Here is a 27870-nt window from a genome sequence, read left to right as displayed (position 1 = left end):
ACCTGGCACCCACAGAAATATGTTTTAATTACACTGATTGATTCCTTATTAGCAAAATCCAATTAATAAGGTTTCAACAAGTTGTAAATCACAAACAAAAAAATGCAATGTAAAAACGTATTGGGGACACTTGCACACAGTTCACCTGCCCTTTATGACCTCTAAAAAAAAAAACGAGAACTCTTTTACGTTGTTGCTAGTTGTTGAACATGACCGCCATCTAGCGGCTGGTTGCTTTAAGTGCAAAACGAAACCTTTTACTTCCGGGTCTTGCATGGAGACTTGAGTTTATCTTCTACAGTTTGGATGTCCCGCTGTTGTGCATATACTCCTTTTGTTATTGCATCTGCACATCTGCAGGTGTCTGTGTGCCCGCCTCGTCATGTATCACCAGCCTGTGCTGAAAAACAGACGCACGCTCCTCGAGAGAGCGGAGAAGTTTACGTCTGACATTTATTTCACAGACTGCAACCTGAGAGGACGGTAAGGCTCCTGTCATTCAGCTGCACTGACTGTGGAAGAATTGAACGGAGCGATGAAGTAGATCAAACAGCTGTTCCTACATTCTTTGCTCTTATTTTATTTATTCAGATCATATATCATGAAGCTTACATCTCTGTGAGTGCACAGCATAATCGCAGTGTTTCCTCATTCCTCGTTGGACCTGCATTAGGTTAGGTTAGGTTAGGTAGTTCCGTTATTAATCCCCGAGGGGAAATTTTTTTTAAGGCAAATGGGAAAATAATAACTACCTTTGAATCACTGTAAAATCTACAGGGAAGTGTTTTTATGATCACCTGACTTCACTTCGTCTTCGTCTTAATCTGTTTTTAGAACAAATGATCTTGTATTTTCCATTTTCAAAATTAAAAAGAAAAGTCTACATGAAGCTTCTGTAGTTTATCTGTATGCAATTGCAAACTGCATATTGATCTGGTCAGAGCCTCACAGACAGTGTTAAAGGGCTTTTTGGTTTAAAGTATAATATCAGAGGTGTTTTAAAGCCCTCTTAGTCTAAATAAGGTTGTGATTTATGTTTTTGGGGCTGTAAGAATAAGTCTGAAATGCCATTTTAAATGATTGATGTCTGCAGGCTTTATGGCGACTCTTTCCCACTGGAATCCCTCGCCTCATTCCTTTCTCCTAAACGGATCACATTTGCTGAAGCTTCCAAACAGGACTTTGTCCCTTATAAAGTCGGCGATACCTTTGGACCAACGTAAGTAATATTTTCAAATGTTATCACCCTGAGATCTTTTATTCACTCAGATCTTGGCACTAAACTGAGTTTGTTTAAGGTGGTGGACTTCCTGGTTTAAAGTGACCCTGAAAATCCCAGAGCCCTGGAGAGGGAGAGAGATTCATCTCCTGTGGGAAAGTGATGGGGAGGCAATGGTTTGGAGAGATGGGCAGCCCGTTCAGGTAATGCAGCACCAGTTTCATTTGCACGTGACTACACTAAAGTGCTGAAATTTTGTGCTCAACCCAGGTTTAAATTGAATTGCAACATACCGTTTGTACTTTCAGGGCCTGACTAAAGAGGGTGAAAAAACGAGTTACATCCTCTCTGACTGTCTGAAAGATGAGGAGCCCCACAGGTCCGTTGACTAAAACAGAGATGTATTGCTGCTTCCGCAACTACCTCTACATACTGAATTTTAAATCAGCTTTCAACCAAACATTTTAGATATCTCTGTCACTTTTCAGTGTCACCCTCTATGTGGAAATTGCGTGTAATGGACTTTTTGGAGCTGGTCAAGGGTCCATGATTGCAGCTCCGGATCCAAACAGGAAGTTTTCAGTGCAGAGAGCTGAGCTGGTGATATTTAACAGCGATGTAAGGGAGCTGCTGACTGACTTTGAGATGCTCGTGGACATTGTAAAGGTACTATCACCCAAAACACTCCATGATGACACATGACCTTATTAGAGAAAGACAAACATTAAATTCTGTCTTTGCAGGAACTCGGAGAGGAAGAGCAACGAGGCTACCAGGCCCTCTTCACTGTCAACGAGATGGTGAACCTCTGTGACGCCTCTGATCCAAGCTCTTACTCCAAAGCACACAGTCTGGCTCACAACTTCTTCAGCCAGCGGAATGGAGAAAGTCAGCACACTGTCCATGCAATGGGTCACTGCCACATAGACTCAGGTCTCAGTTTTTATTGATTTTAGTGGCAGAGTAGCAGTGTTTTAAAAACAGCCAAAAACTGCCAGATTTGTTGTCTTATTATAATATATATATATTTTTTTAATTAAGTATTTTACTGCTGTAAATCTTATTTATGCAAGTCCTTATTCAGGTTACTTTACTATAAGGCTGCTAGTGTTTATGTAATGTTTAACATTTTAGAACATTTGGGAAACAAAAAAAAGCATGGTTTTTGATATATTTACCATAGCTCAGGTATGCCCAGACTTACTGTGGTGAAAATCAAATCGAAAATGCACATTTTTGTCAGATTAGTTAATATTTCTTATTCTTATCCACAGCCTGGCTCTGGCCGTATGAAGAAACCATTCGCAAGTGTGGCCGGAGTTGGGTGACGGTTATCCAACTAATGGAGAAGAACCCAGAGTTTGTCTTTACTTGCTCTCAGGTAATTCCACGCTAACATAGTTTTGTATAAAGCTTCTATGAATCTGAACGGTCCTCTCCAGTTTTGACTGTTTATCTTTTGGTCCAGGCTCAGCAGTTCCAGTGGGTGAAGAGTTGGTACCCAGGACTCTTCTCCAAGATTCAATACTACGTGAAGAAAGGCCAGTTCATTCCTGTTGGAGGAACATGGGTGGAAATGGTAAACCTTGTATTAAAAATAAATAATATCATGTATCTGCTGTCATTCAGCCCTTTTTATGCACATTATGTCCTAAGCTAAGGTGTACGTACGACATATTTGCCTGTTAGGATGGCAATCTGCCGTCGGGAGAGTCCATGGTCCGGCAGTTCCTGGAGGGCCAGAGCTTCTTTAACCAAGAGTTTGGGATGTATTGCAAAGAGGTGGGAATGTAAACGTAACTTGGGATAACCTCTGTATGAAATCTCATGTTCATTTGTGGGAATTTTTGAATTACAAATACAAAGTAAAAGAATATTTTTTTTGTTCTTCAGTTCTGGCTTCCAGATACGTTTGGCTACTCTGCTCAACTTCCTCAAATTATGCAGGGATGTGGCATTTCCAATTTTTTGACGCAGAAGCTCAGCTGGAATTTAGTCAACTCCTTTCCTGTAAGTGAATAGCACACACTTGCTTCAAAAACTGTTGAAAAGATTTCATTTTTAGTTTCAATTTCTTTGTTCCCAAAGCACAACACGTTTTTCTGGGAAGGTCTGGATGGCGCTAAGGTTTTAACTCACTTCCCACCTGGAAATTCCTACGAAATGAAGGGCAAGATTGAAGACGTCAGTTTCGATTACAATACACATAACATGGTGAATGTTGAGTCTCTGACTTCCTCACAAAACGTCCAATTAACTGTGTGTTTCCACTGCCCACAGCTTGTAAAAACTGTGAAGAATAACAAAGACAAAGGCAGAGCCAACCACAGTGCTGCGTTGTTTGGTTTTGGTGACGGTGGCGGTGGACCCACTCAGCTGATGCTAGACAGACTTCGTCTGGTCCAGGATACAGATGGACTTCCCAAGTCAGTTCCTGTCCCACAGTTTGACTCTGCTTTCATCACTAACAATGACCAATCCCAAACTGAGCTGGAAACATTTCCGACACGAATTTGTCATGAGTTTCATATTCACTCATTAAAGAGACGTGCCCACATGTAGGCCGTAGATTATTCCTATCCCGTTATATACAAAGGAATATAAATGATGCAGAGTGATGTCATTGTGTTGTTTTACAGTTAAGTCATGTTGTCGTCACAATGAATAACAGGTGTAAGACTTTGCTCATTGCTCACGTCCACCTCTCACCATTCTTGGTTGTTCTCCAGGGTCCACATGTCCAGTCCGGACAAGCTTTTCTCTCAGCTTCAGGCTGACTCAGCTCTGTTGTGCACTTGGACAGGAGAGCTCTTTCTGGAGCTGCACAATGGCACGTACACCACACAGGCACAGGTAGATGCAAAGTCTAGATGCAGTCCTCATTATTAGATGAAATTAAACTTTCTTCATCTGTGTGTGCGAGAAAAACAAAACCTGTTTGAATGTAGCGTGGTTGTTTTCACACTTGCTTTGTTGTTTCCAGATTAAACAAGGGAACCGCCAGTGTGAGGTGCTGCTTCATGACATTGAGATAGCCAGCAGCTTGGCACTGTGCAGAGACAGGACTTTTCTGTATCCTGTGGAAAAACTGAAGGAACTCTGGAGGTTCAGACAAAGTTCAATGAGAAAAATGACAAAATGAATCGGCTTTGTTTTTACAGTTCAGAAACAGTTTCTCTGGCGTTTCCCCTCTAGGCTGCTTCTTCTAAACCAGTTCCATGATGTGATTCCTGGAAGCTGCATAGAGATGGTTGTCGAGGATGCACTAAAGTATTATGAAGGTACAGTTTATATTACAACAGCGGTCCATTCAAATCAGAATCATATTGACTTACAGTTTTCAGACACTCTGTCTTAGATATCCGTAGAGATGGTGCTGCACTTCTGCGTGAGGCATGTGAAGTTTTGGGATCAAAAGGAAACTCCACCGGTGTTTTCAACTCTCTGCCATGGGAGCGCCACGAAGTCATCCAGGTTCAAGACGCCGCTGACAAACCTGGTCTAGGTATGTTGGATATCTACATTGTTGTTAGGCCTCCATCCATCATAGCTGAAGCTCTGTGGTATCTGTGGCACTGCAGCTCTGGTGAGAGTTCCCAGCATCGGCATGTCTCCTGTCAAAGACACACAGCCTGTGACTCCAGTCTCTGTCACTGTCCAGGTATGCGAAATACACACAGTAATAATCATTTCATTATTTAGATATATTGCCATATAATTTGGCTAACTGAGTATTGTGTAACTTTATAGGCTGACGGCACTGTCCTCATGCAGAATGGGATTTTAAAGACTGTCATAAACAAAGATGGCACTTTGGCATCACTCAATCTGATCAGTGCAAACAGGTACCGTCGGACTGCATGTGAAACAGCTGTGTATTGTCCACTACTGTACTTTAAATAATAATCTAACCACTCTGTTTATTTCAGAGAAACCATCTCTGACGGCAGTGGTGGGAATCAGTTTGTCATATTTGATGATGTCCCGCTGTACTGGGATGCTTGGGATGTGATGGACTACCATCTTCAGACAAGGTTGAACGCATTACTCTTACATCTGTATTTTGTCCAAGTTGTTTTACCACCTTGAAAGGCATTACAGTATTTTCAGAAATTAATGACATAAATATCATAAAACTTCACTGCAAATATGATCCAATAGGAAGCCGGTTCTGGAGGTGGTGCAGCCTGCTCATGTGGTGACCTCAGGTGGGCTTCGGGGCAGCATCAGCTTCACCCTCAGGATCAGTGATAAAAGCACTGTCACACAGGAGGTTGTAATGGATGCCATGTGTCCTTACATCAAGTTCAACACAGAGGTACAAAATATGGCATTAAGACTTACCAAACAACAGAAGCCATAAATGCAGGTTCAAATAAATACACATCACTGCATCTTCCAATTTCAGGTGCAGTGGGCAGAGTCACACAAGTTTCTCAAGGTTGAGTTTCCTGTGCGAGTTCGCAGCCCGAATGCTACATATGAGATCCAGTTTGGCCACCTGCAGAGACCCACACACAGGAACACTTCATGGGACTGGGCCAGATTTGAGGTATGACACAGTAGAGTGACGTTTATCTTCACAGGTATATGAACAGCAACCCCTGTTGTCTTGTATTGGTCCTGCACACTACTGTTGAAGTGTTTTGTGATGTCATTACCGTTTCATACTGCGGTTCCTTTCTCAGGTTTGGGGTCACAAATGGGCCGACTTGTCAGAGCACAACTTTGGAGTTGCTCTGCTGAATGACTGCAAATACGGTTATTCTGCCCACAAGAACACAATGACTCTGTCCCTGTGAGGTTTCCCACTGATCATACACAACACCTCCACAAACGGTACAATCCAATTTGAACAAATCCTCAAATCTAACATTAAACATCTTTATCTCAGCCTGAGAGCACCGAAGGCCCCAGATGCCACCGCTGACATGGGGACTCATCATTTCACATATGCAATCATGCCACACACAGGTACGTTTAGCTTGTCTTTCTGGGATATTTTAGTAAATGTGGTTCAACACACATGCAACATGTAATAATATAGTGTCTTTTCTATAGGATCCTTCCAAGATGCTCCTGTCATCCAGTGTGCATACAACCTGAACTTCCCTCTGAGGTTAATCCGGTGCAGACCCGACACTAAGACCTGGAGCGCCTTCTCCGTCAGCACTGACGCAGTCATACTTGAGACCATTAAACAGGTATCACCTGAAACAATAAGCTCAAACTGACAAAGCAGGTTTTGAGTGAAAACTACAACTGAAAGCAGCCAGCAGCTCGATTTAATGACTGTCAACTTATTTACCACAACACAACAGGCTGAGGACAGAAAGGGGGCACTCGTCATTCGTCTCTATGAGTCACATGGGAGCAGCGTGACCGCAACTCTGCGCACCACACTTCCAGTCAGGGAAGGTTGGCAGTGAGTGTTTCTGCTTTTTATAGTGCTGTCTGAAAGATTTCTTTTGTTATATTGTTGTCTAAGAACAAAACCATTTGTTTTCTTTCAGTTGTGATCTCTTGGAAAGGAAAGATCCCACCCAGCCAGCACATCTCACACCTGTGGGAATCACTCTGAACTTCAGTCCTTTTCAGATTGTGTCACTTCTGCTCATTTTGTGATTACAAACTGCACCCGGCAAGTGACAATGGGAATATAAACAAACACTTTGATAAAACTATGGAGGCTCCGCCTGCTGCTATACAAGAGCCCAGCTAAAAGCAGTGGTGTCATCTACATGATCTGCAGGTAAATGCTGTGTAGCCACTTTATAGTTTTGTGACAGAACTTTCGTTTTTGTTTGGCAAACACCAGAAGGACTGCTAACTCTCACGCTTTTAGTGTGAGACACCTGTTTCTGTCTCACGCTGCCAAAACTACTCTTATGCCAAATAAAAGGAAACCTCAAACCTGTTATCTTTCCAAGGCAATGTCTGAACATGAAGGTTTTTATGAAATTTCAGCATCAGAGAGTGTGTGAAAATTGCAGTTTTGCAAATAGATTGTCTAAAATTAAAAAAAAAAAAAAAAAAAAATGGATGGTGAGTTTTGCCTCATTTTGGCCAGTTCATCTAAATTTATTAAATAAAATAACTATTCAAATGTTTAACTAGCATTAATGATCTATCTATCCATCTGTTCTGATTAATAAATGTATTCTTTGATTTTGAAACAGGAGTCTTGGGTTGTTATTTGGCCTTTTTGAGACTATGGTGTGGCTACATCAGTGAATTTTATTTTGGAAAACAAAATGTTATCTGCAGTGGGAGGTAGTTCTTGGAAAATTTTGTTTTAGTACATTGTGTTACTTGGTCTGAAAATTTTGGGAACCTATTGATTAGAGGTTACACATTGGTGAAAGACTCTATTGAACAGAATCTGGTGCTTTTCTATTGACTGTAAGGAATCTTCAAATGGAGGGCTTGTTTTTAACCATGTTAAAAAAATAATACTTTTCATCAAATCAATAAATATCTTTACACAACAACTTATGTGGAAATGAGTTTATTTAAAAATATTTAATACTATAAAAATATAAAACGTTGCATAGTGATGCCTCCCACAGTTCTATCTGGTCACTCTCACACTTCGCCTCTGTGGACCTGCAACAAGGACAAACATGAGATAAAACATTTAGGGTTTATCAAGACTCCCCCAAGTTGTTTATTTTGAGAACACCACAAGGTCACCTGCAGTTGGCTCTGCACTACTGCTCTTCCTCCTGCGAGCATTTGATCTGGATTCCCGCTGCAGTAGGTTTACTTCCTGGGTCTTTTCAGTATTTCTTCTCTTTGATCCGGTTTCCTTCAGCCAAACATCCTTTTCTTTCTTTGCCGTTTCGGTCACTGCTTTCTGTTTGACCACCTTTTTCTTTGTTGTGCTTTCAGAGTGGCTTCCGGCCACCTGATGAAAGGAAACCGGAGTTAGCAGTTACAGCTGCAGAGTTAACTGTTGGTCCAGCTAGAAGTGATGATTTTCACCTTTTTCCTGTCTGTGTAATCATGGTCATCTTCTTTCTTTGCTCTCTTTTTTGCTTTGGGCGACTTTGAATCTTCAAAGAGAAAATAAAAATAGCAGTTAAGTCAGATTCTCGGCTTTCCAGCTGCAGTTTGATGCAGAGGTATTACTAACCTTTTGGTGCCATGGGGCCGGGATCACCCTGAAATTGGAACAGTGAATATTAGTATCAATGACATTACATTACATTTCATTTAGCTGACGCTTTTATCCAAAGCGACTTACAATAAGTGCATTTCAACCATGAGGGTACAAAACCCAGAACAACAGGAATCAAGAAAATATAATTTCTTCAAGAAAGCCAGTATATCAGTGATATCTAAAGTCCCCTACCAGAGATTTAGAATCTAGTATTTTCCTTTGACTCACTCTGAACCACATTGTTCTGCCATTGTGGTCCCGGATAGATTTCATTCCATCCACGTAGTAACACTGCAGCCACGCCTCAAAGTCAGAGTAGTCTGCCTTCTCAGGGTCGTATCCTTTTCCACCTAAGCCACAAAATGTGTCATCAAACGAAATCCACATAAATACATTATGTCTGGATAAGATTGCTTTTTTTTTTTTTAATCAAAATGAAAGAATGAGTTTCAGAGTGGACCAGACAGTAAACACACCCATGTTCACCACCTCCAGAGGTACAGTGTGACAAAGTCTGAGCAGGTCACCCGTCTCCTGTTTGACGCCTTTCTTCTTAGTTCTCTCTGAGGTCTTTTGGAAAGAGTCAAAAAAATTTGAAACTTCAAATGGATTGTGTAGCTGTCCTGAAAGATGTGTGTTTCTCTCTGGCCTCTTTCACCTTTGTGTCTGTGATCCCCTTTTTCACATGCTTCTTGTTTTCACATGAATCTTCTGACTCGAGGCCTTCTAGTACGGCCCTGGCAGACACGAAGGGTGGGATGTTCAACCTAGAAAAAATTGTTACAGTTCTTAAGGCCCATTCTTATTTAATAAAAAGGCTCTTTTGTTTTCAAACTGCCTGCATCATTGTGTACTCCCACTGGAGTCATGAAAGTTATCCATTCATATCATAGCTGAACAAAACCAACCTTGAAACTCATGAGACTTGGTTCTTGGTTTCCGTTGGTAATAATTTTCAGCGATATGAGAGAGGTCGACAGACTTTTTCTTAAAACTGGAACCTCACAAGAATATAACTTGAAAGAAATAAGAAAGGTTTATTTAGTGTTTCTCATCTGACCTTTATTCATGAGTACGAATGATAAACCAGACAGGAAGCATAGTTGCTGTTGCCCTGTAAATCAAAGACTATTTAGTATTGATTAGGGATGCATTGATCCAGTGTTTGAGTTTGATACCTCAATTTAGGTTATCTGCCAATACGGAGTACCGATCCAAAGTGTAGTACCAAAGTGTTCTCTTTTCCCCAAATCTGACATCAACTATGTAGAACTCTTTGGGGTCGAGTTTATGAAAGCCGACATGAAGCCAAGGACTACTATGGCACTAAAAACAGCAGCCTGCTGTGACAAAGAAACTCTGGTTTAAACTGAAATAATTAGTTGGAAAGTTAATCATACCTGATCCACTTCATGAGTTCAGTGTGAGTATTTTCTTTGTACTGATCCGTATATGTCATATTTGTGTATGTTCATTACCTGAAAAGGATTTCGGCCCTCAGATAGTTCCCGATACCGTTGAAGTACTTTTGATTGAGCAGGACTTCACAGATGGGCCTATCAAAAGCTCGGTCCGACAGGTGGGACACAACGTTCTCCCTGCAAAACATTTTACTCATCAGTGTGGCAGTGACGGTTTGATTGAGCAAATGACACAAAAGTGACGCTCTCAGCATCACCAACCTGAAGCTTCCGTACTCCAACATGATGCAGGGCCCTCTGCCAGGCTGCCACGTCCCATCGGGCTGCCAGCTGCCAAACCTGCGTGCGTCCACGTAGCTCAGCACTCTGCAGGGCTTTTCATTGGAATAAAATCGCAGATGGGCATGTTTGGGCAGCTCATCCTCTCCGGCGAAGCGGAAAAAGCCAGACATCCCAAAGCGAAAGACTACATCCATGGGTTGCTTTGATTGTACAGCCTTTACCCCCTGTTTGCAGTCATCACTCTTCATGGGTGTCAGTGTGAGCTTCACTTCCTTCCCTCTGGAAGTGGCTGTGATGCCATACGCCTCGCAGGTGAAGGGCACATCTGGACTCTTGCTGACCTCAGATTTTCTGACTGGTCCACTGAACACAACTCCAGCACACATTTTGTTCACATACAGGCTGGCCAAGTGGAGCTCTGGTCCCTCAGGCATTTTGTTCTAACAAATCAACTGCAGAGAATAAAGCAAAGATTGCGTCACAAAATATCACATCCAAGGCCTTGAACCTGGTGAATACAATTAAAAACTTTCACACGCAGAGTATTTTTGGAAATTCAGAATTTGAATACTTGATGTTCAGTTTTCTACAACCAACACCATTGCACTAAAGACAAGCAGTGCACATCCTACAACGTAAATCCTGTCGAGCTTCAGCGATTAAACATGCTGAGTGTATCTTGGAGAGAAACACGGATTGTGTTCGTTGCACAACCCATAAAGTATGCATCAATGAAGACACTACTCATTGAGTTGGGGGTGCATAACTTACCCAAACCAGGAAATAGACCTCTGCGTAAAATGCAAAAAACCCTTTAGAGTCTATTGTCTGCAGAGCTGCGACCAGAAATGTATGGACGAGTATTTCTTTGTGCTTCTACAACGTGCAGGTACAGCATAGACCGAGAGGCTTTCATAACATGTGTTACGGTGTTATCAAACAAGTTGTGCAACCACCGCGCGCCGTACCTTCGTTTGAAAATGTCGCGAGATCTCCACATGGGCCATGCACCTTGTTTATACTTCAGTATTTCTCTTGTATTTCTGATGTGAGTGGATGTATTGTCATGTTCTCTAATAATCAATTTAAAAAAATAAAAAACCCACTAAAAAGGCAATGAAGAAACAGAACATGGATGGACTAGCTACACAACAGGAAACCACCCAACCGATGCATGATGGGATATGAAGGCGTTGCAGAAACCGGAAGAGAAGATATATTTGACAATGTATTTATACATTATAGTTTATAAGCATATGAAAGTAGAACACAGTTTATTAACATAATTTAAATCAAAATGTGTAAAGTAATATAATTAAATTATTAAGTCATATAATTGCAATATTTTACAAAACAGTTCATTCAGTATTTTTACATTTAACATTTTCACAAGTTGGTTGTGGTAAAAAAAAAAAAAAAGATCTAAAAATCTGTCAATTCAAATATGCAATATGTCTTTCACTTAAGCTTTGTGATGGCCAATTTCAAACAAAAAATAATTCTGTACAAGGTACGGCACTTTTGGCAATTTATCAGCATCATTTGTATCCAGCTCCTGATCAGACGTTGAAGTCTGACCTCCAGTCTTCACTGTAGTGCGTTCATCATAGCCTGGGCTTGTTTGAGCTCTGTGTAAACACAGGGATACAAAATTTTTAAAAATTTAAAAAAAAATGAATACAACATAATTCTGGCTAATAGAATGGAGTTGCAAAGGGGAACAACCGAGAATATAATTGTGATTTGACAAGATGCGCAACTGACCAGAAAGCAAGACTCTGAACTTGTCAGCAGAGACAGAGACAACAGTTGTCTCTGCAGAGGCTGACTCTGCACCTTGTGTCTGCAGTTTAAGCTGAATCACGGGTTCATTCACTTCCCTCAGCTCGCTGGAGCTCAGAGTGTAGTCGACACGCCAGGACACCGAACTCAGTCGTCCCACTAAAATTCATGACAGAGCACAATTGATGGCACCACTCAGTCAGCGCTCAGTTACCAACCTCCCAGAAGAAAGCACAAGTCATCAATAATGGTTTTGTTCCTCTCTCTTCTTTGAAATGTGAAAGATAGACAGAAATACTTACGTCTCAGGCTTGTCTCTCTTAGTTTGTCTTGCAGTGCAGAGTGCTTGTCTTCATATGATTTGCACAGCCCTGTAGTATGTTCTAAAGAAATGGGTGTGTTTGATTTTAAGTGGACAAGTACTTCAAAGTGTCTTTGCATGCTATTAGCAGAAGTACAAAGCCCTTACAGTGAAGAAGCATTATCAGATCAATGAGAGAAATCATCAACAGACAAGTTTCAAATAAGCTCCAAAAATAACAAAACAGGCTGTGATTTGGTACCTGTGTGTGTGTTTGTTTTAAATGAGGCAATTGTTTGTGTCCAGACATACAGTCATTCTTTGAAATATTAACTTTCCGAGCTCATATTTTGTTAATATTTTCATTTAAAAAAAAGTGCAATTCTTGCAAACATTTAACTGTATTCAGTTGCTCTTGCTTGGCCTGCATGATTCACGTGTGTCTGTTCAACCAATATCTGGTTTACAGTTGGTCAGATTATGTTGTTCCAACTTTGCTCTTGTTCAAAGACTAGCCTGTCCTTGCTATTGGGACAATTTCAAGCATGAAAAGAGGTCTGCGCATGTGTAACTACAAATTATGCAACATAACATCATGTTTAGACCAAATTTAGGAAATGAGCACAAGGACAAACCTTTAGGCAGACCAAGCTGCTGCAGCTCACTAGACAGAGATTCACTGTCAACATCATGCTTTGCTGCACTGGAGAAAATGAAGCTGAGCACTGCCACACTAGCTTTGATGTCTCCGCTCTCTGTAGGATGAATAAATGACACAAAAGAAGATTATCAAACTGAAAGATGAAAATACAAGTACAATATTGTTCGAGGCTCGTGTGTAAAGTAACTGAGACAGATTTAGAAGCACTACAGAAACACAGCTTAGTGCATTTATTTAAATGCTCTCCTTAGGAGCAGTTTTGAGCTACTTTGTGTTACATTTTATAAGAAAATATTCTGCAGGACTTTTTACTTTCTATATTAATATATATAATTATATCTCTCTATATATTGTTTTTGACAGTCATTTATCTGTAGATGTTGATTTTACACATACAACATGCGGCGAGCTTATAAAACATGAAGCAATGTTGTACAAATTGCAAAATTTCCCCTCGGGGATTAATAAAGTATATACCTACGTACCTACCTACCTACCTACATTTAACAGTTTTTGGTATGACATAGGTAGGTATACGTAGGTAGCTTATGCACAGCAACCACAGGCATGGTTAAAAGCAGCTCCTGGGTGGAGGAGTCACTTCCAATTAGGGGAGCGACTTAATTAATGTAAAAGATTAGATGTACAACAAACCACAGTAATAAGTTAGTCTTTACTGACCATTTCAAGGAAAACTGTTACATTTGTGCTGACATTTTAAACTAGAACACTTATTTTGTTGCAATGTTACATTAAATGAAATAACAAACTATTTCTGAGTATTTTGTCACATCACCATACCACAGAAATACCCTGAAATATCACAATATACACCAGAAGCTGTTTGGATCATGTGTGATCAGTCATATACAAATGAAGCATGAACTATAACAAGATATAGTCGTTTCCTTTTGGAGAGACAACGAAGTGGCAATAAATATATCAATACAAAAAGTGAAGGAAGGGGTAAACATGTCTGACTATGATCAGCTCGATATGAAGCCACTGCACTTGTCTGTGTCAAAGATTAAGATAACTCTCACTGAGCGCCGTCAGAAGAGACACTTACCAAACTTTGCATCCGCGGTGAGCTTTGCAACTTTGTCATACTAAAAGAACAAGGAGGGAAAAGACAGTATTGATCTCTGTGTGCATGAAGTGTGTAGCCTGTATATGATCAATATGTAGAAATAAGCTCAACTCACATCGATGCCCTCCCCGATCAAATCCTTCAGCACTTGAGCACAAAGGAGTTTCATCTTGACACTGGACTGTTACAATAGTGAGACAGAAGAAACACTCTTTATTATAAAAAAAAAAATATATAAATATATATGCATTAATATTGCTTTTCTGATTAAATGTAGGACATTAGTACTCACAATCTTTGCTAAGGTGCTGATTTCAGCGAGGACCCAATCAGGGCAGTCCAAATCTCCACAGAAACGGAACCGCTGCAACAAACAAGACGTTGTTTAGTTCATATCTTGTAGAGTAACAGCGTGTTTACACCAACGAAAACCTCTCCTGCAACACTGCAGCGCTGACATCAGCTGTCCATCATTAAAAGCCTACTAGCTTCGCCTGCTAGCTACGAGGGAGCAGCACTTTAACATCGAATCAGTCGAGATAAACTACCACTTAGTACGTTTGTAAATAATGCAACTAAAACTGTCCACGAATTTAACCGGAGTAAAAATCAGTGAAATAGCATTAAATAACAACGTTAATGATGAGCATGTTTACCATTGCTGTCCGAAGAACGAGACCAGGAAGACGCTACTCCTTCCTAGCATCTGATTGGAGGATGGAGGGCACGTGATTGCCCTGACGCAGCCGCAGACTGCTGATCGCGTGTTCTGTTGTACTCAGCCTCAGTCTGCTTCAGGCCATTTCTGAATCAATTTTTATCAAAGTTTGAATTTACCGACTGGACCATTCAAGCGGATATTCAACAGAGATAAATGGACAGTTTGAAATAATCCCTGCCAGAGCTGTGAAGGGGAATTCAAAAGAAAAAAATATGGAAAATAAATATGCAGGGCTGCAGTGTTATGAGCCCTGGCTGAATTAAACAGCAAGGGGGCTCAGAACAAAGCTTTGATGTTATGTGGATAATGTGGCAGCTTTTTCATTCTGGTTGATACAAACGCTGTTGCCAGGTTGTTTTTTTTTAACTTGTACTATGTTTCAATATAATGCAGTCCAAACACCACTACAAACTCCAACCTTATTACATTGAATTCATACCTCTTTGACCATGTCAAACAAAGCTCAACATTATTTTTGCAAAGCTATAGGATTTATTGCTGAGCTGCGATATTGGATTGCATTAGTTGCATTTAGTAAAAGAGGTAGAGATGAATTTGAACTTGAACAAACAAACTTCCAACCTGATCGTAAGAATGGACCGCCATGACGGGTTGTGGATTCATGTTGCAGTGATGTAGGTGACTGAAATATTCCAGTGTATGACAGTGTCATGTGGTGTGAAGTAGAGGAAGACCTGTTTTATGGTTAATGAATCAGAAACACAAGTGTCCTTTTTTGATAATGTCATACACTGAAGAAAAACCTGTTCAGTAAATTAAGGTTTGGGCAATTTCTCATGAGACAAATCTGGACAAAACAAACTAGATTTACAATTGTGCACAAGTTATATGCCAGAATTAACAACATGCAAAAATGTGGAAGGAATGGTTGGTTCATTCGAGGTTGGTTTTAGATCCTATGTACTGTATATAAGTCAGAAAACAGTCTGGTTTTTGAGTCTGGCTGCTACGAGCCTATTGTACAACTCATCTACCATATGCAGCTTAGTTTGCATTTAGTACAATGAATTCACAATTTGAATTAACAATATAGTTTATAGTAGTAATATAGTTTTCATCAGGCATTTAAAAGGAGATCTCTCTTTTCTGTTCTGTTTTCCTGCTGCTTTTTCTTTAAGTTATTCCATCTGCCTCCTTTGAAACATAAAGGCTATAAAATCACTTTGGTAAATCTGGAGTTTAGTTCCCTTTAAAAAAATTTGGACGCATTTCTAATTCTTCAAATTTTGAAAACCATTAGGCTATTTAGACATTCATCGATGCATTTTTTTAAGATGTACAAACTGGTTGTCTTGTGTTGTTACAGAATTCCCCATTGAATACATTTTGGCCTATTTATTGATAGGTTAATACTTAGTTTATAATTATTTTTGTAAATTAACAAAAAAAAGTCGTGTCCATTTTATGGTTTAATACATGTACTTATGTTGTCATTTATAATTTCCTGTTTGTATTTTCCAATTGGATAAAATGAAATGCTTTAAAAAAAAATTGCACGGTGGTGCAGTGGTTAGCATTGTCGCCTCACAGCAAAAGGTTCTGGGTTCGAATCCGGTCCTGGGCCTTTCTGTGCGGAGTTTGCATGTTCTCCCTGTGCTTGCGTGGGTTCTCTCCGGGTTCTCCGGCTTCCTCCCATCATCCAAAAACATGCACCTCAGATCAGGTTACCTGGCGCCGCGCTAGTGGCAGCCTGCTGCAGCAGCTCCCCCCTGAGAGCCCCCCCTGCTGCAGCGACGAAATTTCCCCTCGGGGATTAATAAAGTGTATAAAATCAAAAAAATCAAAAAAATCAAAATCAAAACCAAAAAAAAAAAACCCAACAACTATTTGACACTTATGGTGCTGCATAGACTGTAATTAGCCTTCCTCTCATTCGTGCAGAAGGACCGCACATTTTACCAAGGAGGTTAGGCAGCCATCCGTCTAAACTGTAGACTCGGATTTCGTTTCATCTACGATTTACACGATGACTCGATGTGTTTTTTTTCTAACTCGTCTGTTGATAACATTGCCAGTAATCTTGTCGTAGCGGGTCACTGGATTTATTTCCTAATTAGCTGGTCGTGACTGCGCTATTACAGGAAGGACGGAGGTAAGGGGGAGGAATTTACTCACGATGCATTTAATGGTATAACTGCCCTACAACATCTCGACAACACTTCACTCTGTAATAACAGAGGCGGTCGCTGCGCAAAATGCCTGTTTTTGTTTTAATGTATATTTGGCTCACTGGGGATTTTCAGACCATTTTTGGTGTTAATCTGAAGGATACACCAACTCTTGGATCTAAAAATACACCCAGGCTTCTGAGTGAAGGTACGTTCTTGACATTTCTTAACCATGATAGCTTAGTTATAGTTAGTCTGCGTTGTATTGGTGATTCATATTTCAGTGTAGAAAATAATGTGCTGTAACCTTTCCAATCCGTAAACTCGTTAAGATATACTTTACTCAGCTTTACTCTCCAAGGGAGACAGTAGGACTCAGTCTGATGATAGAGCACAATACAGTTGTTGACCTGGTTCAGTGTCCAGGTGTAAATATGATAATGTGACCTCTGTTTTTCTTTTTGCTTCAGATATAATGAGTGGTGGATTTGAACACCAAGTCCACCAGAACCACAGTGTGTTTTTATATCAGGGGGACTCTGAAGAATTTTATGTTGGAGGCACGGACTTTGTCATCAAACTTGATGTAGATGACTACCACATTATTGAGGTGAGTGTATGTGGACTTGTAAAATACGGACTTTGATGGTTTTATTTGGTTTTATTTGACCAGCTACAGCAAATGCACTTCTGCCATATTTTATTAATGTAATCTCAGCTGGATTTCTGTGCGGTTGTTGAGGGTGACAGTGGAGTTTGTGATGCAGCTGGGGACATAATGAGATGCTACTGTAACAGATGGCTGTTGTTCAAGGAGTCTGTCTGCCAGTGCCTACTGACAGACTCTGTATGGCCTTTTGAAAGACATCTATTATGTAGCTTCAAGATGTTGATTAACTGCAGGGGGTGAACACCTGTCACAGACAGTTCCAAAATAATCCAGAAAATTCAGTTAGACAGCTTTTGTAAACCCAATAATTCTTAATGATAAATAAGTTAATGATTGTTGGCCATAAGACAGACATGCATCTTCATTCCACTAATGGATTAGTCTGGAAGGAGCAGCTCAAGCAACGGAAGCTGAATACATTATCTTGAGTGAAATGCTTTTAGCCTACGAAAATAAACCTGAAATAGAAATAATTATCTCTGTTCAGATTTTTCATTTTTATGTGTGGTCCAGCTATTTCAAACAGTATGTAATTGCCAAGAACACATATTTGTTGGCAAAACTTCAGTTGCAACGTTTCTAATTGGTTACTAAATGATACAGATTGTTTAAAATGTCCTTTTTATTTTTAATTTGTCCCAAATGTAAACTATCCAGAACTAAAAGCTTTGTTAACTTGTCTACTAATTGATGTCCATGCAGAAATATTCTCTGAAAACAACACAGCAGAAGCAGTGCCAAAAGGTTAGTGACTAAAGAATAAAATATATATACGTCATGAGAAATATAGTAATCAGTGGATTTGTCTAATAATGGCTTTTGTGTTTTAGGGCCCATGTGAAAATGTGATTACTGTCATTGAGAAGTTCCAGGACAGCCTATTTGTCTGTGGTACAAACAGACTCAAACCCCAGTGTTGGACGCTTGTGAGTGCTTGCATACATCAGGGAATGTGTTACCATTAATGTCAAATCTGTGGGACGTACTGCAGTGTTTGTGATCATTTTACTGGCTACAGCAGAGCAAAGCTAATAAAAGCATGGAGCTCATGGGGTTCATATTAATCTGTAATTGAGCACTGCTTTATAATTTAATCAGGGTGTTGGGTGTCTGGCGTGGTTTTATTTTCCCGTCACAGCTGCCTTGAAGTAACATCGCATTATTTTGTCATCTCTGTGGTTCTGCAGTTTCCTTCGGTGAACAACCAGTCTCATGAAATAGTGGAGAGTTACGTGGGCATCGGTATCTCTCCGTTTGTCTACACACAGAACTCCTTGTCTCTCACAGTAGGTGTGTTAAATACAGCTTCCGGCACACCATCTTCACATGTGACTGAGAACATGCATGCAGACTTACATAACTGCATCAAGTCACATGAAATAGCAGAGTTGGTGAGCTCGTTCTTTTTCACGAAATCCACTCAATAATGAAACATTTCTGCTCTTTTTAATGTGATATGTCCCTGCTATTTATAGAGGGAGATCTGTATGCAGCAGCCCCTTTGGATGCCGATGGAAGGTCATTACAGTTCAGAAGAAAAGCTGGCAGTCGAACTAATGTCTGGATGTATGACAACTGGGTCTCAGGTGAGTAAATGACTGCAGTGCAATTGTGATGATGACAATTACACTGTGAATCCATTAGTATTGTGATGTGCCAGAATAACAAATTGAATTTTAAGGAAAATTACAAACAAATGTGCTATTTGCATAATTTGCACAGAATTTTGTTTGTCCTAAAACTGTCCAACTCTCAACTCCTACTTTCCCCACCTCAGTGCAGTGCAATTATCTTTGCTTTGCTTTGCTGTGCCAAACATGTTCTTGTTGACTATAATTTAAACAGAGTCAATTTGATAAACACATCTTCCTTTTACAGAGCCTACATTTATCTCTGCGTCCTGGGTCGAGCGAAAAGATGACCCTGACAATGAGAAAATTTACATCTTCTTCCGTGAAAAAAACTCTGACCACAGCCCTGAGGCCGACCCTTGGATATCAAGGGTTGCCAGAGTTTGTAAGGTATGTTGTAAGGTTGCCTCACAATACTAATTTTAGCTTGTGAGTGGTCACTGCCAAGGGTACATGGTCGTTTCAGTCACTCGGTACAAACCAGGGATGAGCATCCAGTGTACTTAGAACATGCAGAGGTGGCACATTTGTGGTACAAACAGTCTGAGATGACCCTCAAAGACTTGGACTGATTTATGAACACCCTGCAGACCATCGCAGACACATGAAAATAGAAACAATTAACTGATGTTATATTGCGAAATATAACAGTATGCCAGCTTCATCTCTCATCATCTTCATCAGCAGATAGTTTAATCAGATAATAGATGGCAAATATCCATCTGTATATTTTATTTTGTATTTATCTCACCTATATCTAACCAGATTTGTCCCAGTGAGATCAAAAGATCTCTTTTACATTGGAGAACTGGCCAAGATTAGCAGCAACACAAAGTTTACTTTTGTATTAAATGCAGCAATTATTGTTTTGCATGATATTCTTGCAGAACATTACTCGTCAGTCTTTTCTACTTTGTATTAGAGTGAACAGAAACTGAATTGTGGGGCAGTTTAACACTAATGTTGTGTGAGAGTTTCTGCTCTTTCTCCGACAATATCCCCTCCTGAATTTGCTTGACAAAAGAGACAACATGCCACCATCTGTCAAGTCAATGCTGTTTGATGTTGACATTCTGTTTTGTTTCTCGTAGAAACAATGGTTAAGGTCAGCCAATGTTTACAGTTTAATCACTAGAGAGTGACATATTGTTATGCTCACTTTGAAGGCTGCTGTCATGGATAATATGATAACCTCACTGGAAATTATTTATTAGTACAGTGATAGAACAAAAGGAGATGTACAAATGTTGGGCAGAGTGACATGGAAAGGCTTTATGAGTACAATGCCAGGCTATGACAAGCATACATATAATCAAAGTACTTTGAAGTATTGAATTAATGTAGTAATACAACCATCTGCTCCAGGGGGGGCCCACTCCCACCACCAAGACTTCATCTTCTTTGATGAACTAACCTGGTAGCTGGTATTGCGGTGAACCAGTATTTTCGACACCACTGTTTGACATCTGTGCAACCCAAGACTTCCCCTAAAGGCGGTTGGGTGTTTTGTTTGGGATATCATGGTGTATGCAATGTCAGAAGTATCAAATAACCCTCAGCAGATGAATTTCAACACACACAAAAAAAACATCTTCCTGATGTAGTTTGATGGTTTCATTTTACAGGTAGATGAAGGTGGATCAAAAAGATTCTTCCAGAACATGTGGACATCTTTTCTCAAGGCTCGGCTTGTCTGTGGCTTTCCAGAGGAGTCACTGTATTTCAACCGTCTCCAGGACATCTATGTAATGCACGCTGAGAACTGGCATGACACCAGAGTGTATGCCCTTTTCACAAGCAGCTGGTGAGGCACTTTCTCTTCCTTTATTGTCAGAAACTAAGCAACAATGTGAATAACAGACTGACAGCAAAATTAGAGCAGTAGAGGTTTCATCATATTGACCTGTTGAAGCTCCAGAAACACTGGAGAAGAATATCACACCATGTGGACAGACACTAATGTATTTTCTATACAGCCAAAAGAGCTGCCCTTCTACCACTCGTGGATGAGGCATTAACTAATTTTTTTTTTTAAACTGCAGCTATTATGACATTTAGGCTCACCTCAGTTTTGTTATTTCTCCTCCAGGAACTCTACTGCAGTTTGCATCTACACAATAGAAATGATTGAAGAAATATTTGAGAATTCAACTTTCAAGGGCTATGACAAAGACATTCCCCAACCGAGGCCGGGAACGGTGAGGATTTGCTTTGTTGCTACGTTGCTTTGCAGAGATAGAGGACTTCCTCTAATGAATTTATTTTTGTATTTCTATTTGAGTTCACTCATATTTAGTACGGGCAGCGTGTTGTAAATCACATGCCTGAGTACAATTTGAGATAAAAATAAACAGACATTTTACATAAATGGGTGGAAGCAGGGAAACTATGTGTCTGCATTACTACATCACAGTCATCGTTTCCATCTGTGTTTTTTATAAATTGTTGTTCACAGTTTCCGTGGAACAAAAAGGGCCCATGAATGTATTGGCAGGCTTTCCTACCATTGTAGTAAACAATATCAGGACCACGGAAAACCACCTCCTGCCTTGTATCTTTCATGTAGCTTATTTGTCTATGGTAGCCTTCAGTTTTGTATGCTTAATCTGATTGTGCTGCAAACTTTACTTTTATATAAATGTCTCTGTACTTTTCAGTGTGTAAAAAAAAGCAAGGGTCTGCCACGGGCCACTGTCAGCATGGTGAAGGATTACCCCGAAATGACTGAGTGGGTTCACTCCCTACATTATACAGCTCCATTTTATATAAGCAGTAACAACTATACCAAGATAGCTGTGGACCGAGTCCAGGCGGCAGACCAGCGCTTGTATAACATCCTGCTCCTAGCTACTGGTATGTCATGGTTGACAAGTAATGATACTGTTCAACACATAGACAGTCTTCACTACTTTGTTTTGCTGTTGACTTGGCTCATAATCATGCAGTCTCTAATCTCTGCTGGGAACAATAGGCCAAAAATACCTAACCTGCACTAGAAGGAAACAAAGACCTCTGTCCACTCTTCTCTGATATGCAAATCTAAAACTGCAACTCCTTAACATGTCTAGATATATTTCCAAAACAACTAGGATGATGTTAAAATATACTTGTGCCTAGCTAAAGCCTCAAATACCAGCTGTTGTACTGGTTTTCTCCCATTAAATCTCTTGCTGTAGTAAGGTTGAGGAAGTACATGGAGGATTATTGGTCCTCCTGAATGTGGATTCTGACATGGAGTCATTGTATTTATAAAATGGCATATATTTTGTCACTATTGAGCTTTACCACCCTCTATTGGATTTTAAGATTTATAGTATTTATTAGGCCAAAAGTCTTACCCTGCAATGTTAATGAAAGTGAAAAATAATTCACAGATGTCCCCCATGACTCAGACCCACTTGAAAATTTGACAAGATCTCATGTGTTTTACACTTCCACTGCAGTTAAGTTTCATGAAAACTGGTCGGACAGTTTTTCTGTAAACCTGCTTGCAAACCAAGCGGCAACCCACTGTAAAATCACCCACTGAACTGCTGTTTGAAGCCTCCAGTTTGGCATTTTGGCCATCAACATCTTGTTTTTTTTGGATTCACAATTGTCAATATTTGGGCAAGCTGGGTGGATCTGAGTGAGAATGCAAGAACACCTATAGAGGCAATCTGACTACAACCCGAGCATGTCAATCAAACCAGACATGCCCCCAAACATACAGTACCTCTCTTTGAAACCTGATATTTGAATAATTATGGCATTGTTTTCAGAAGGCCCACCTGAACACTGATTGGAAGGAGGGAATTTAGATAATGACACCATATTGTGTTGTGGAAAACATTAATTGAATTTGTATTTAATTAGAGAAGTTGATTATTTTTAAACTGGAGTCTATAGAAGCCAAAATCCCTGGTGGCCACCAATGGTATTGCAAGTTAAGGCACTTCTGCATTGACCTGGGTCTGCATCCATTTTCATATACAGTCTTTGTGACAAACAAACCGCTCCAAAAACCTAACCTAATAACAACATTTTAAACTGCTGTTCCAACAGATTCTGGGAAGATCCATAAAGTGTTAGAGGCCGGGTCAGAACCTTTAATCATCTCTCAAACACAACTCTCCAACAGTTCAGCCATACAAGCAATGAAGCTTGACTCGAAAAAGGTATAGTTAATTAAAAATGCCGCTTTAAACAGACACTTATTCTAGCATCGGCAGACAGACACATTTACCAAGTAGCTGGTGAACATGGTGTGTTAAGTTAGGGCTACCCCTTAAATGCTGAATGTGTAAAGAGGCATCAAAATAATCTATTATTGCAGGTTTAAGTCGAAATTAAGTTTTGGCTTTCTTTGCTCAGAAAAAGTTAGTTGTTGGTTTTTCGGACAAAATCACGACCTTCGACCTCCAGAGATGTCAGGAGTACAACACCTCCTGCGCAGATTGTGTTCTGGCCCGGGACCCGTACTGTGCCTGGACCACGTCTGGATGCACCCCGACTGTTACGTAAGTCTGAGCAGCATTCAAACCAAGACTCTTAAGGAGACTTTTAATGTAAAGCCTTTTCATATTGCAACATATCATAGTCAACAGTATTGAAATAGCTTATCTTTGCAGGTTTTTAAGATATTACTTAATGGAATATGTTTTGTTTTTGTTTACAGTGGAGGCATTCAAAATATCATGAATGGTGAAATAAGTGTGTGCTCCACAACAGAAAAAGGTAAGTATTCATGAGGTGGTCATGAATAATACATAACACATTACAACAAAAATGTTGGTCACATCTTTAGTTTGTCTTCACCTTTTTTTAGAATCACAGCGAGTGGGCCGGACCAAACGGGAGACAGTTTCACCATCACCATTGAATCTGAGGACAGTTCATTCAGTCCCACAGAATGTCCCTTTCTACCTGTCCTGTCCCATAGACTCCTACCACGCTGTGTACAGCTGGGAGCACGGCAGCCACATCAGCCCATGTCTACAAATGCTCTCTAACTGTCTGCACCTCATCCCCTCCATGGCACCAGAGAACTATGGTGACTACGAGTGTGTTTCCAAAGAGAAAGACTACATCAGAGTGGTGAAAAGGTATCAGCTTACAGAGCAAAGGATCCCAGAAGAAAAGATAGACAATCAGAGATACAATATCCCTTGCACAATGAATGATGCATCGGCTCTTTGTCACCAGATAGTGTGGATCGTAATACTGCAGGTAGCTGTGTGGAGGATTTTAAGATAGAGTGTGCTCAAACAACAATTTAAACTCTACTTTCTCCTTGAATGGACTTCCTGCTGCTGACTGCTTTGTGTTAAAAATGGTAGCAGCAATAACCCCAGCTCCTTTGACCTTCTCCCTGCTAATCAGTCCAGGACAGAAGCATTTCTTAAGGAAATCCACCACAATTTAAACAGGATGCTTTTGTTTGTGCTTCTGGTAACACCGCTGTGTTTGGCAGAGTAATCAGGTTTTGACATGAACCCTTCATAGCCAAGTTTGTTTTCTAAAGAGAAGCATCGAAAATGAAAGAGTTGAGGTGATGGAGGGAGAACGCAGCAGAGCATAGCTTGAACGATCTGAGGAGCCGTGAGGGCGCTGAATGGTTTTTGTTTGGATCAGCTGATGACAAGTCAGACTTGAGCAGTCTGCATGAAGCACTGCAATTTTGAATAGCGTGAGCATTGTACTCGAGAATGAAAGAAAATGAATGTGTAGGAAGTCATCTGAGGGGATTTCTTTTCATTTGTGTTTAGTCTGTTAAGGAATGAGAATCTCAAACAGGGCCTGTACTTGTTGAGGCAGGTTCAGAGCCCTTTAGTGCATTGTAGGCCAGGAAAATGTGATGCTGTCTCACTATATAACAAACACTTCTCAAAGCTATAGCATGAGCAATAGACATCTCAGCCTCAAATCATTCTCGATGTTACATAATGTAACTGATTTGAGTTACTAGTCGAAGGTGATATTTTGGATTGTCACATACCGTATTTGTCACTGAAGTTCTGAATGAGCTACTTTTCTGGCCAGTTGTATAAAGCAAGGCTGGATGATAAGAGTCACCACTTTTGCTACAAGTGACGAGGTAATATTTAATGCTAAAACGTGGTACTAAAGGTAAAGACAAGTCAGAGAACTATAAGATACATTAAGAAGGCAATAAAGTGCTAATACTAGCTAATATTTAGCAACTAAAAGCAGTCATTCCAGACCACGTTAGTTCACAGCAGCAAAAAAAAACCTGAATGTACTGAAGCCGTGCCTTTTATTGCAAAATCTCTCTTTAAACAACATATTATTTTCAAGACGTTTAAAAACCACCAAGATAATATATTTATTATATAACTAGTATTTTGGTACATAATATGGTTCATACTAGAGATTTGTACACCTGCAAGCAATTGGAGATAAAGTTTTAGCTGAATTTCAGCAGCAGGATCACACCTCAATCACTCCCCCACTTCCGGCCACACTCCTATAAATACCCACCCACTCTAAACCTTGGCCTTTTCACGTTTTCCGCATCCCGCCCTCCCTCCCTCTTGTTAAACCGTTTCACTTATTGTTATCATGTTTCATAGCCTTTATTCTTCCGTCCCACATGGAGATCTCAGGGGTCTGCAAGGCCCAGGAGCCGCAGTGTATCCTTGACTAAGCCTTCCCCAAACCGCGAAACTCTTACTCTGGCTTAATCTCCCCCAATCAATGAAGGTTCGCCCTCGGCCAAGGCGGGGTCTTAGCCAGTGAATGTTGTCTCAAGAGTCTTATTTATCTTCCAGAATGATTTCTTGAAAATGATGCATAATGTAAATAAATTTATATGATAATAAATAAATGTGAATAGTAGTCATTTGTTAGTTACTAAAAAAGAATGGAGCTAAAACTCCAATGTTTCCGGGGGTCACAGTCCGACAGTACCTCTGTTCGACCCACTCTGACATGGTTTCAAGAAAGTCATTTATTAGGCCATGCCTCAATCGGACACAGCACTCAGTCAACTCTGTTCAGCCTGAAATAGACCGCACTGTAAGGACCTTCAGTCTAATCTGTCTCGTTCCAGGAACACTCTTAACACGGCCAAGCGAGTAGATCCTGTTTACACGCAAGAAAAAAAACATACATCTACAACTAAACTGTGTATCTCTCAGTAAATCACTACAGAACCATTCAGGTAGAAATCCTAGAGACTCGTCCAAGTTTCTTTCGAATTAACTAATAATGGTCTAAAAGTTTCAAGAGAATTGTTGTGTTTACATTTCCTTCATACTTTTTCTAATCTACACAGTACCACTGAATCTAATTTCCATTTTCAGACACTGAACACCACTTAACTCTGCTTTGCTTAACATCTCCGTTTTAGTTTTTTCATCACTGTAGTAATGATGAAACACTATCATCATGTCAGCCTCATGTTTGTGAGCAAACCCTGCTGTTGCTATGTTGGATTGGGTGGACAGATCAGGCACTCTCACTTTAGATTTTTGTTTTCTAGCAACACAACAATGACTTAAGATAGTACATTGCATGTGATGTGGGATTTTCTTTCCAGCTACAGGATTTACTGGATACCACAGTTGTTTTGATTTGCAAGTCACAATACTTTTTTACAATGCACTCTTTAAGACTGTATGTGTGTCTCGTGTCATTGTCAGGTCACTTAAATGAAGATTATTAAGTCTCTGGCTTAAACCGGACTTTGACATAACACCTGACCTGACCTACTGCAACAGCTGAGTGTTTCCTGCGGTTAAGTGTCAACATGGCCTGTAGATGGGTGGTGGCTGAGAGAGGTTTTAATTCGGGTGGAGATGTAAAATAGTTTTCTTTGTTTTTATACTGTGATTTACTTTTTGTTTTAACGAGTCATTTCCTGTTCCACCCTGTGTTACTAAACCCCACCTCTGCTCAAGTTTTACAATAAAAACAAAAATGTTTTAAACAGTCTTGTGTTTGGCTTCCATACTGTCTCTCTAAGCAACACTGATAGGATTTTCTTCAGGCCTACTTTAAGATGCACTTTAAGCATCCCATCTCTTCACTATGACACTGGATGGTGCCTCACTGCAGTCTAAATTTACAGATACAGTGTCTAGACAGTGTCCCGTCTAGTCTGTGCTGTGTTCTGATAGGAGTCAGCTAAACCTTGATTCCCTTGGACTTTGCAGCTTGAGGATTACTGTTTCGTCTATTTAAAGGTTGAGTGTAATTTGAGTAATCTCCGGGAAGGAAACACCAAAAACCCTCTGGGACAAAAACAAACCCAAATCTATTATATGTCATTAAGGGACCCAAAGTCATGGCTCCAACCTGTGAATTACAAACAAACATTCCTTTTTTTTTTCTTTAAATTATTTTCCAATATAAAGCATTACGCATTGAATCCATTATATTTAAAACATCTTAAAGATCAAAATGCCTGTAGAAGTACAGGTTTGTTAGACTTAAAAGAATTTGTCTGTAATTGTAGTTTTGTGACACTAGAGGTCAGTGTTATCTTACAGAACTGACATGTTCACAACCACATCCATCTACAAAAACTTCCAAGGTTAGCCCAAACTGAACCTAAACCCAAGCCTAATCTTTACCCTAAAACCAAGTCTTAAATGACAGGTTTATTCCAGGCTGTCTTCAAATAATTATCACATTTATACAGTGAAAAGTTTTGCTGTTTATTTATAATTGTTCCTCCTGTTCATTCTCGCCATTAACAGAGGTAAATAATGTGGGACAAAAGTCACTCAGTGTAAAACTATATGAGCTTCATTAGTCTGAGTTAATCGAATCACATGAGTGTCTTCCAAAGTTAGTGA

General features: G+C 40.0%; 4 protein-coding genes across 9 annotated transcripts; 2 read left to right on the top strand and 2 right to left on the bottom strand.

Annotated features, from left to right (window-relative positions):
* The first annotated feature begins 279 nt into the window (after positions 1–279).
* man2c1 (mannosidase, alpha, class 2C, member 1) lies at positions 280–7710 on the top strand. Of its 3 annotated transcripts, none has more exons than XM_069162068.1 (26): positions 280–483; positions 1094–1219; positions 1299–1422; positions 1528–1598; positions 1708–1885; positions 1963–2152; positions 2494–2600; positions 2688–2798; positions 2909–3001; positions 3113–3229; positions 3308–3403; positions 3500–3645; positions 3949–4072; positions 4203–4324; positions 4415–4500; positions 4578–4724; positions 4801–4880; positions 4970–5064; positions 5149–5253; positions 5381–5537; positions 5628–5771; positions 5908–6017; positions 6114–6193; positions 6281–6423; positions 6541–6637; positions 6733–7710. In XM_069162068.1, the coding sequence occupies exons 1-26, from the start codon at positions 383–385 to the stop codon at positions 6798–6800; spliced, it is 3018 nt and encodes a 1005-aa protein (XP_069018169.1). In that variant the 5' UTR covers positions 280–382; the 3' UTR covers positions 6801–7710. The 3 variants fall into 3 exon arrangements, with proteins under 3 accessions (XP_069018169.1, XP_069018168.1, XP_069018170.1); XM_069162067.1 differs by having other exon boundaries at positions 6541–6644; XM_069162069.1 differs by lacking the exon at positions 2909–3001 and having other exon boundaries at positions 6541–6644.
* Position 7711: 1 nt separating this feature from the next.
* Positions 7712–11224, bottom strand: neil1 (nei-like DNA glycosylase 1). 2 transcript variants are annotated; one of them, XM_069162071.1, is made up of 10 exons: positions 10856–11224; positions 10064–10536; positions 9860–9979; positions 9040–9148; positions 8858–8951; positions 8610–8731; positions 8355–8382; positions 8204–8274; positions 7913–8126; positions 7712–7825 (listed from the first exon to the last, which is right to left on the bottom strand). In XM_069162071.1, the coding sequence occupies exons 2-10, from the start codon at positions 10516–10518 to the stop codon at positions 7791–7793; spliced, it is 1248 nt and encodes a 415-aa protein (XP_069018172.1). In that variant the 5' UTR covers positions 10519–10536; positions 10856–11224; the 3' UTR covers positions 7712–7790. The 2 variants fall into 2 exon arrangements, with proteins under 2 accessions (XP_069018172.1, XP_069018173.1); XM_069162072.1 differs by having other exon boundaries at positions 11053–11224.
* A 117-nt stretch (positions 11225–11341) lies between these two features.
* commd4 (COMM domain containing 4) lies at positions 11342–14651 on the bottom strand. 2 transcript variants are annotated; one of them, XM_069162073.1, is made up of 8 exons: positions 14575–14651; positions 14211–14282; positions 14034–14099; positions 13898–13937; positions 12803–12922; positions 12169–12249; positions 11849–12025; positions 11342–11712 (listed from the first exon to the last, which is right to left on the bottom strand). In XM_069162073.1, the coding sequence occupies exons 1-8, from the start codon at positions 14575–14577 to the stop codon at positions 11672–11674; spliced, it is 600 nt and encodes a 199-aa protein (XP_069018174.1). In that variant the 5' UTR covers positions 14578–14651; the 3' UTR covers positions 11342–11671. The 2 variants fall into 2 exon arrangements, with proteins under 2 accessions (XP_069018174.1, XP_069018175.1); XM_069162074.1 differs by lacking the exon at positions 14575–14651 and having other exon boundaries at positions 14034–14129.
* A 1739-nt stretch (positions 14652–16390) lies between these two features.
* Positions 16391–25895, top strand: sema7a (semaphorin 7A (JohnMiltonHagen blood group)). Of its 2 annotated transcripts, XM_069163537.1 has the most exons (15): positions 16393–16752; positions 16904–16976; positions 17239–17378; positions 18141–18182; positions 18269–18364; positions 18626–18728; positions 18914–19024; positions 19317–19459; positions 20695–20873; positions 21159–21267; positions 21727–21922; positions 23114–23226; positions 23423–23568; positions 23727–23785; positions 23877–25895. In XM_069163537.1, the coding sequence occupies exons 3-15, from the start codon at positions 17244–17246 to the stop codon at positions 24302–24304; spliced, it is 1860 nt and encodes a 619-aa protein (XP_069019638.1). In that variant the 5' UTR covers positions 16393–16752; positions 16904–16976; positions 17239–17243; the 3' UTR covers positions 24305–25895. The 2 variants fall into 2 exon arrangements, with proteins under 2 accessions (XP_069019637.1, XP_069019638.1); XM_069163536.1 differs by having other exon boundaries at positions 16391–16976.
* Positions 25896–27870: the final 1975 nt, after the last annotated feature.

The sequence above is a fragment of the Embiotoca jacksoni genome, unplaced genomic scaffold (genome assembly GCF_022577435.1).
Source record: "Embiotoca jacksoni isolate LCO1_2020_lvr unplaced genomic scaffold, fEmbJac1.0.p SCAF_3, whole genome shotgun sequence".
Taxonomy (NCBI): domain Eukaryota; kingdom Metazoa; phylum Chordata; class Actinopteri; family Embiotocidae; genus Embiotoca; species Embiotoca jacksoni.
This window is presented reverse-complemented; position numbering and strand designations above follow the sequence as displayed.

Coding starts and splice junctions, on each gene's coding strand:
- man2c1 (XM_069162067.1), top strand. CDS start 383: ATGTATCACCAGCCTGTGCTGAAAAACAGACGCACGCTCCTCGAGAGA. Junction 1,220..1,298: donor GGCGATACCTTTGGACCAAC/GTAAGTAATATT, acceptor AGTTTGTTTAAG/GTGGTGGACTTCCTGGTTTA. Junction 1,599..1,707: donor AAAGATGAGGAGCCCCACAG/GTCCGTTGACTA, acceptor GTCACTTTTCAG/TGTCACCCTCTATGTGGAAA.
- commd4 (XM_069162073.1), bottom strand. Junction 14,100..14,210: donor TCAGCACCTTAGCAAAGATT/GTGAGTACTAAT, acceptor CTATTGTAACAG/TCCAGTGTCAAGATGAAACT. Junction 12,923..13,897: donor CACCGCGGATGCAAAGTTTG/GTAAGTGTCTCT, acceptor TTCATCCTACAG/AGAGCGGAGACATCAAAGCT.
- neil1 (XM_069162071.1), bottom strand. CDS start 10,518: ATGCCTGAGGGACCAGAGCTCCACTTGGCCAGCCTGTATGTGAACAAA. Junction 8,952..9,039: donor AGGGGATCACAGACACAAAG/GTGAAAGAGGCC, acceptor TCTTTCCAAAAG/ACCTCAGAGAGAACTAAGAA. Junction 8,275..8,354: donor CGGCCCCATGGCACCAAAAG/GTTAGTAATACC, acceptor TTCTCTTTGAAG/ATTCAAAGTCGCCCAAAGCA.
- sema7a (XM_069163536.1), top strand. CDS start 16,856: ATGCCTGTTTTTGTTTTAATGTATATTTGGCTCACTGGGGATTTTCAG. Junction 18,183..18,268: donor AGCAGAAGCAGTGCCAAAAG/GTTAGTGACTAA, acceptor TTTGTGTTTTAG/GGCCCATGTGAAAATGTGAT. Junction 18,365..18,625: donor AACCCCAGTGTTGGACGCTT/GTGAGTGCTTGC, acceptor GTGGTTCTGCAG/TTTCCTTCGGTGAACAACCA.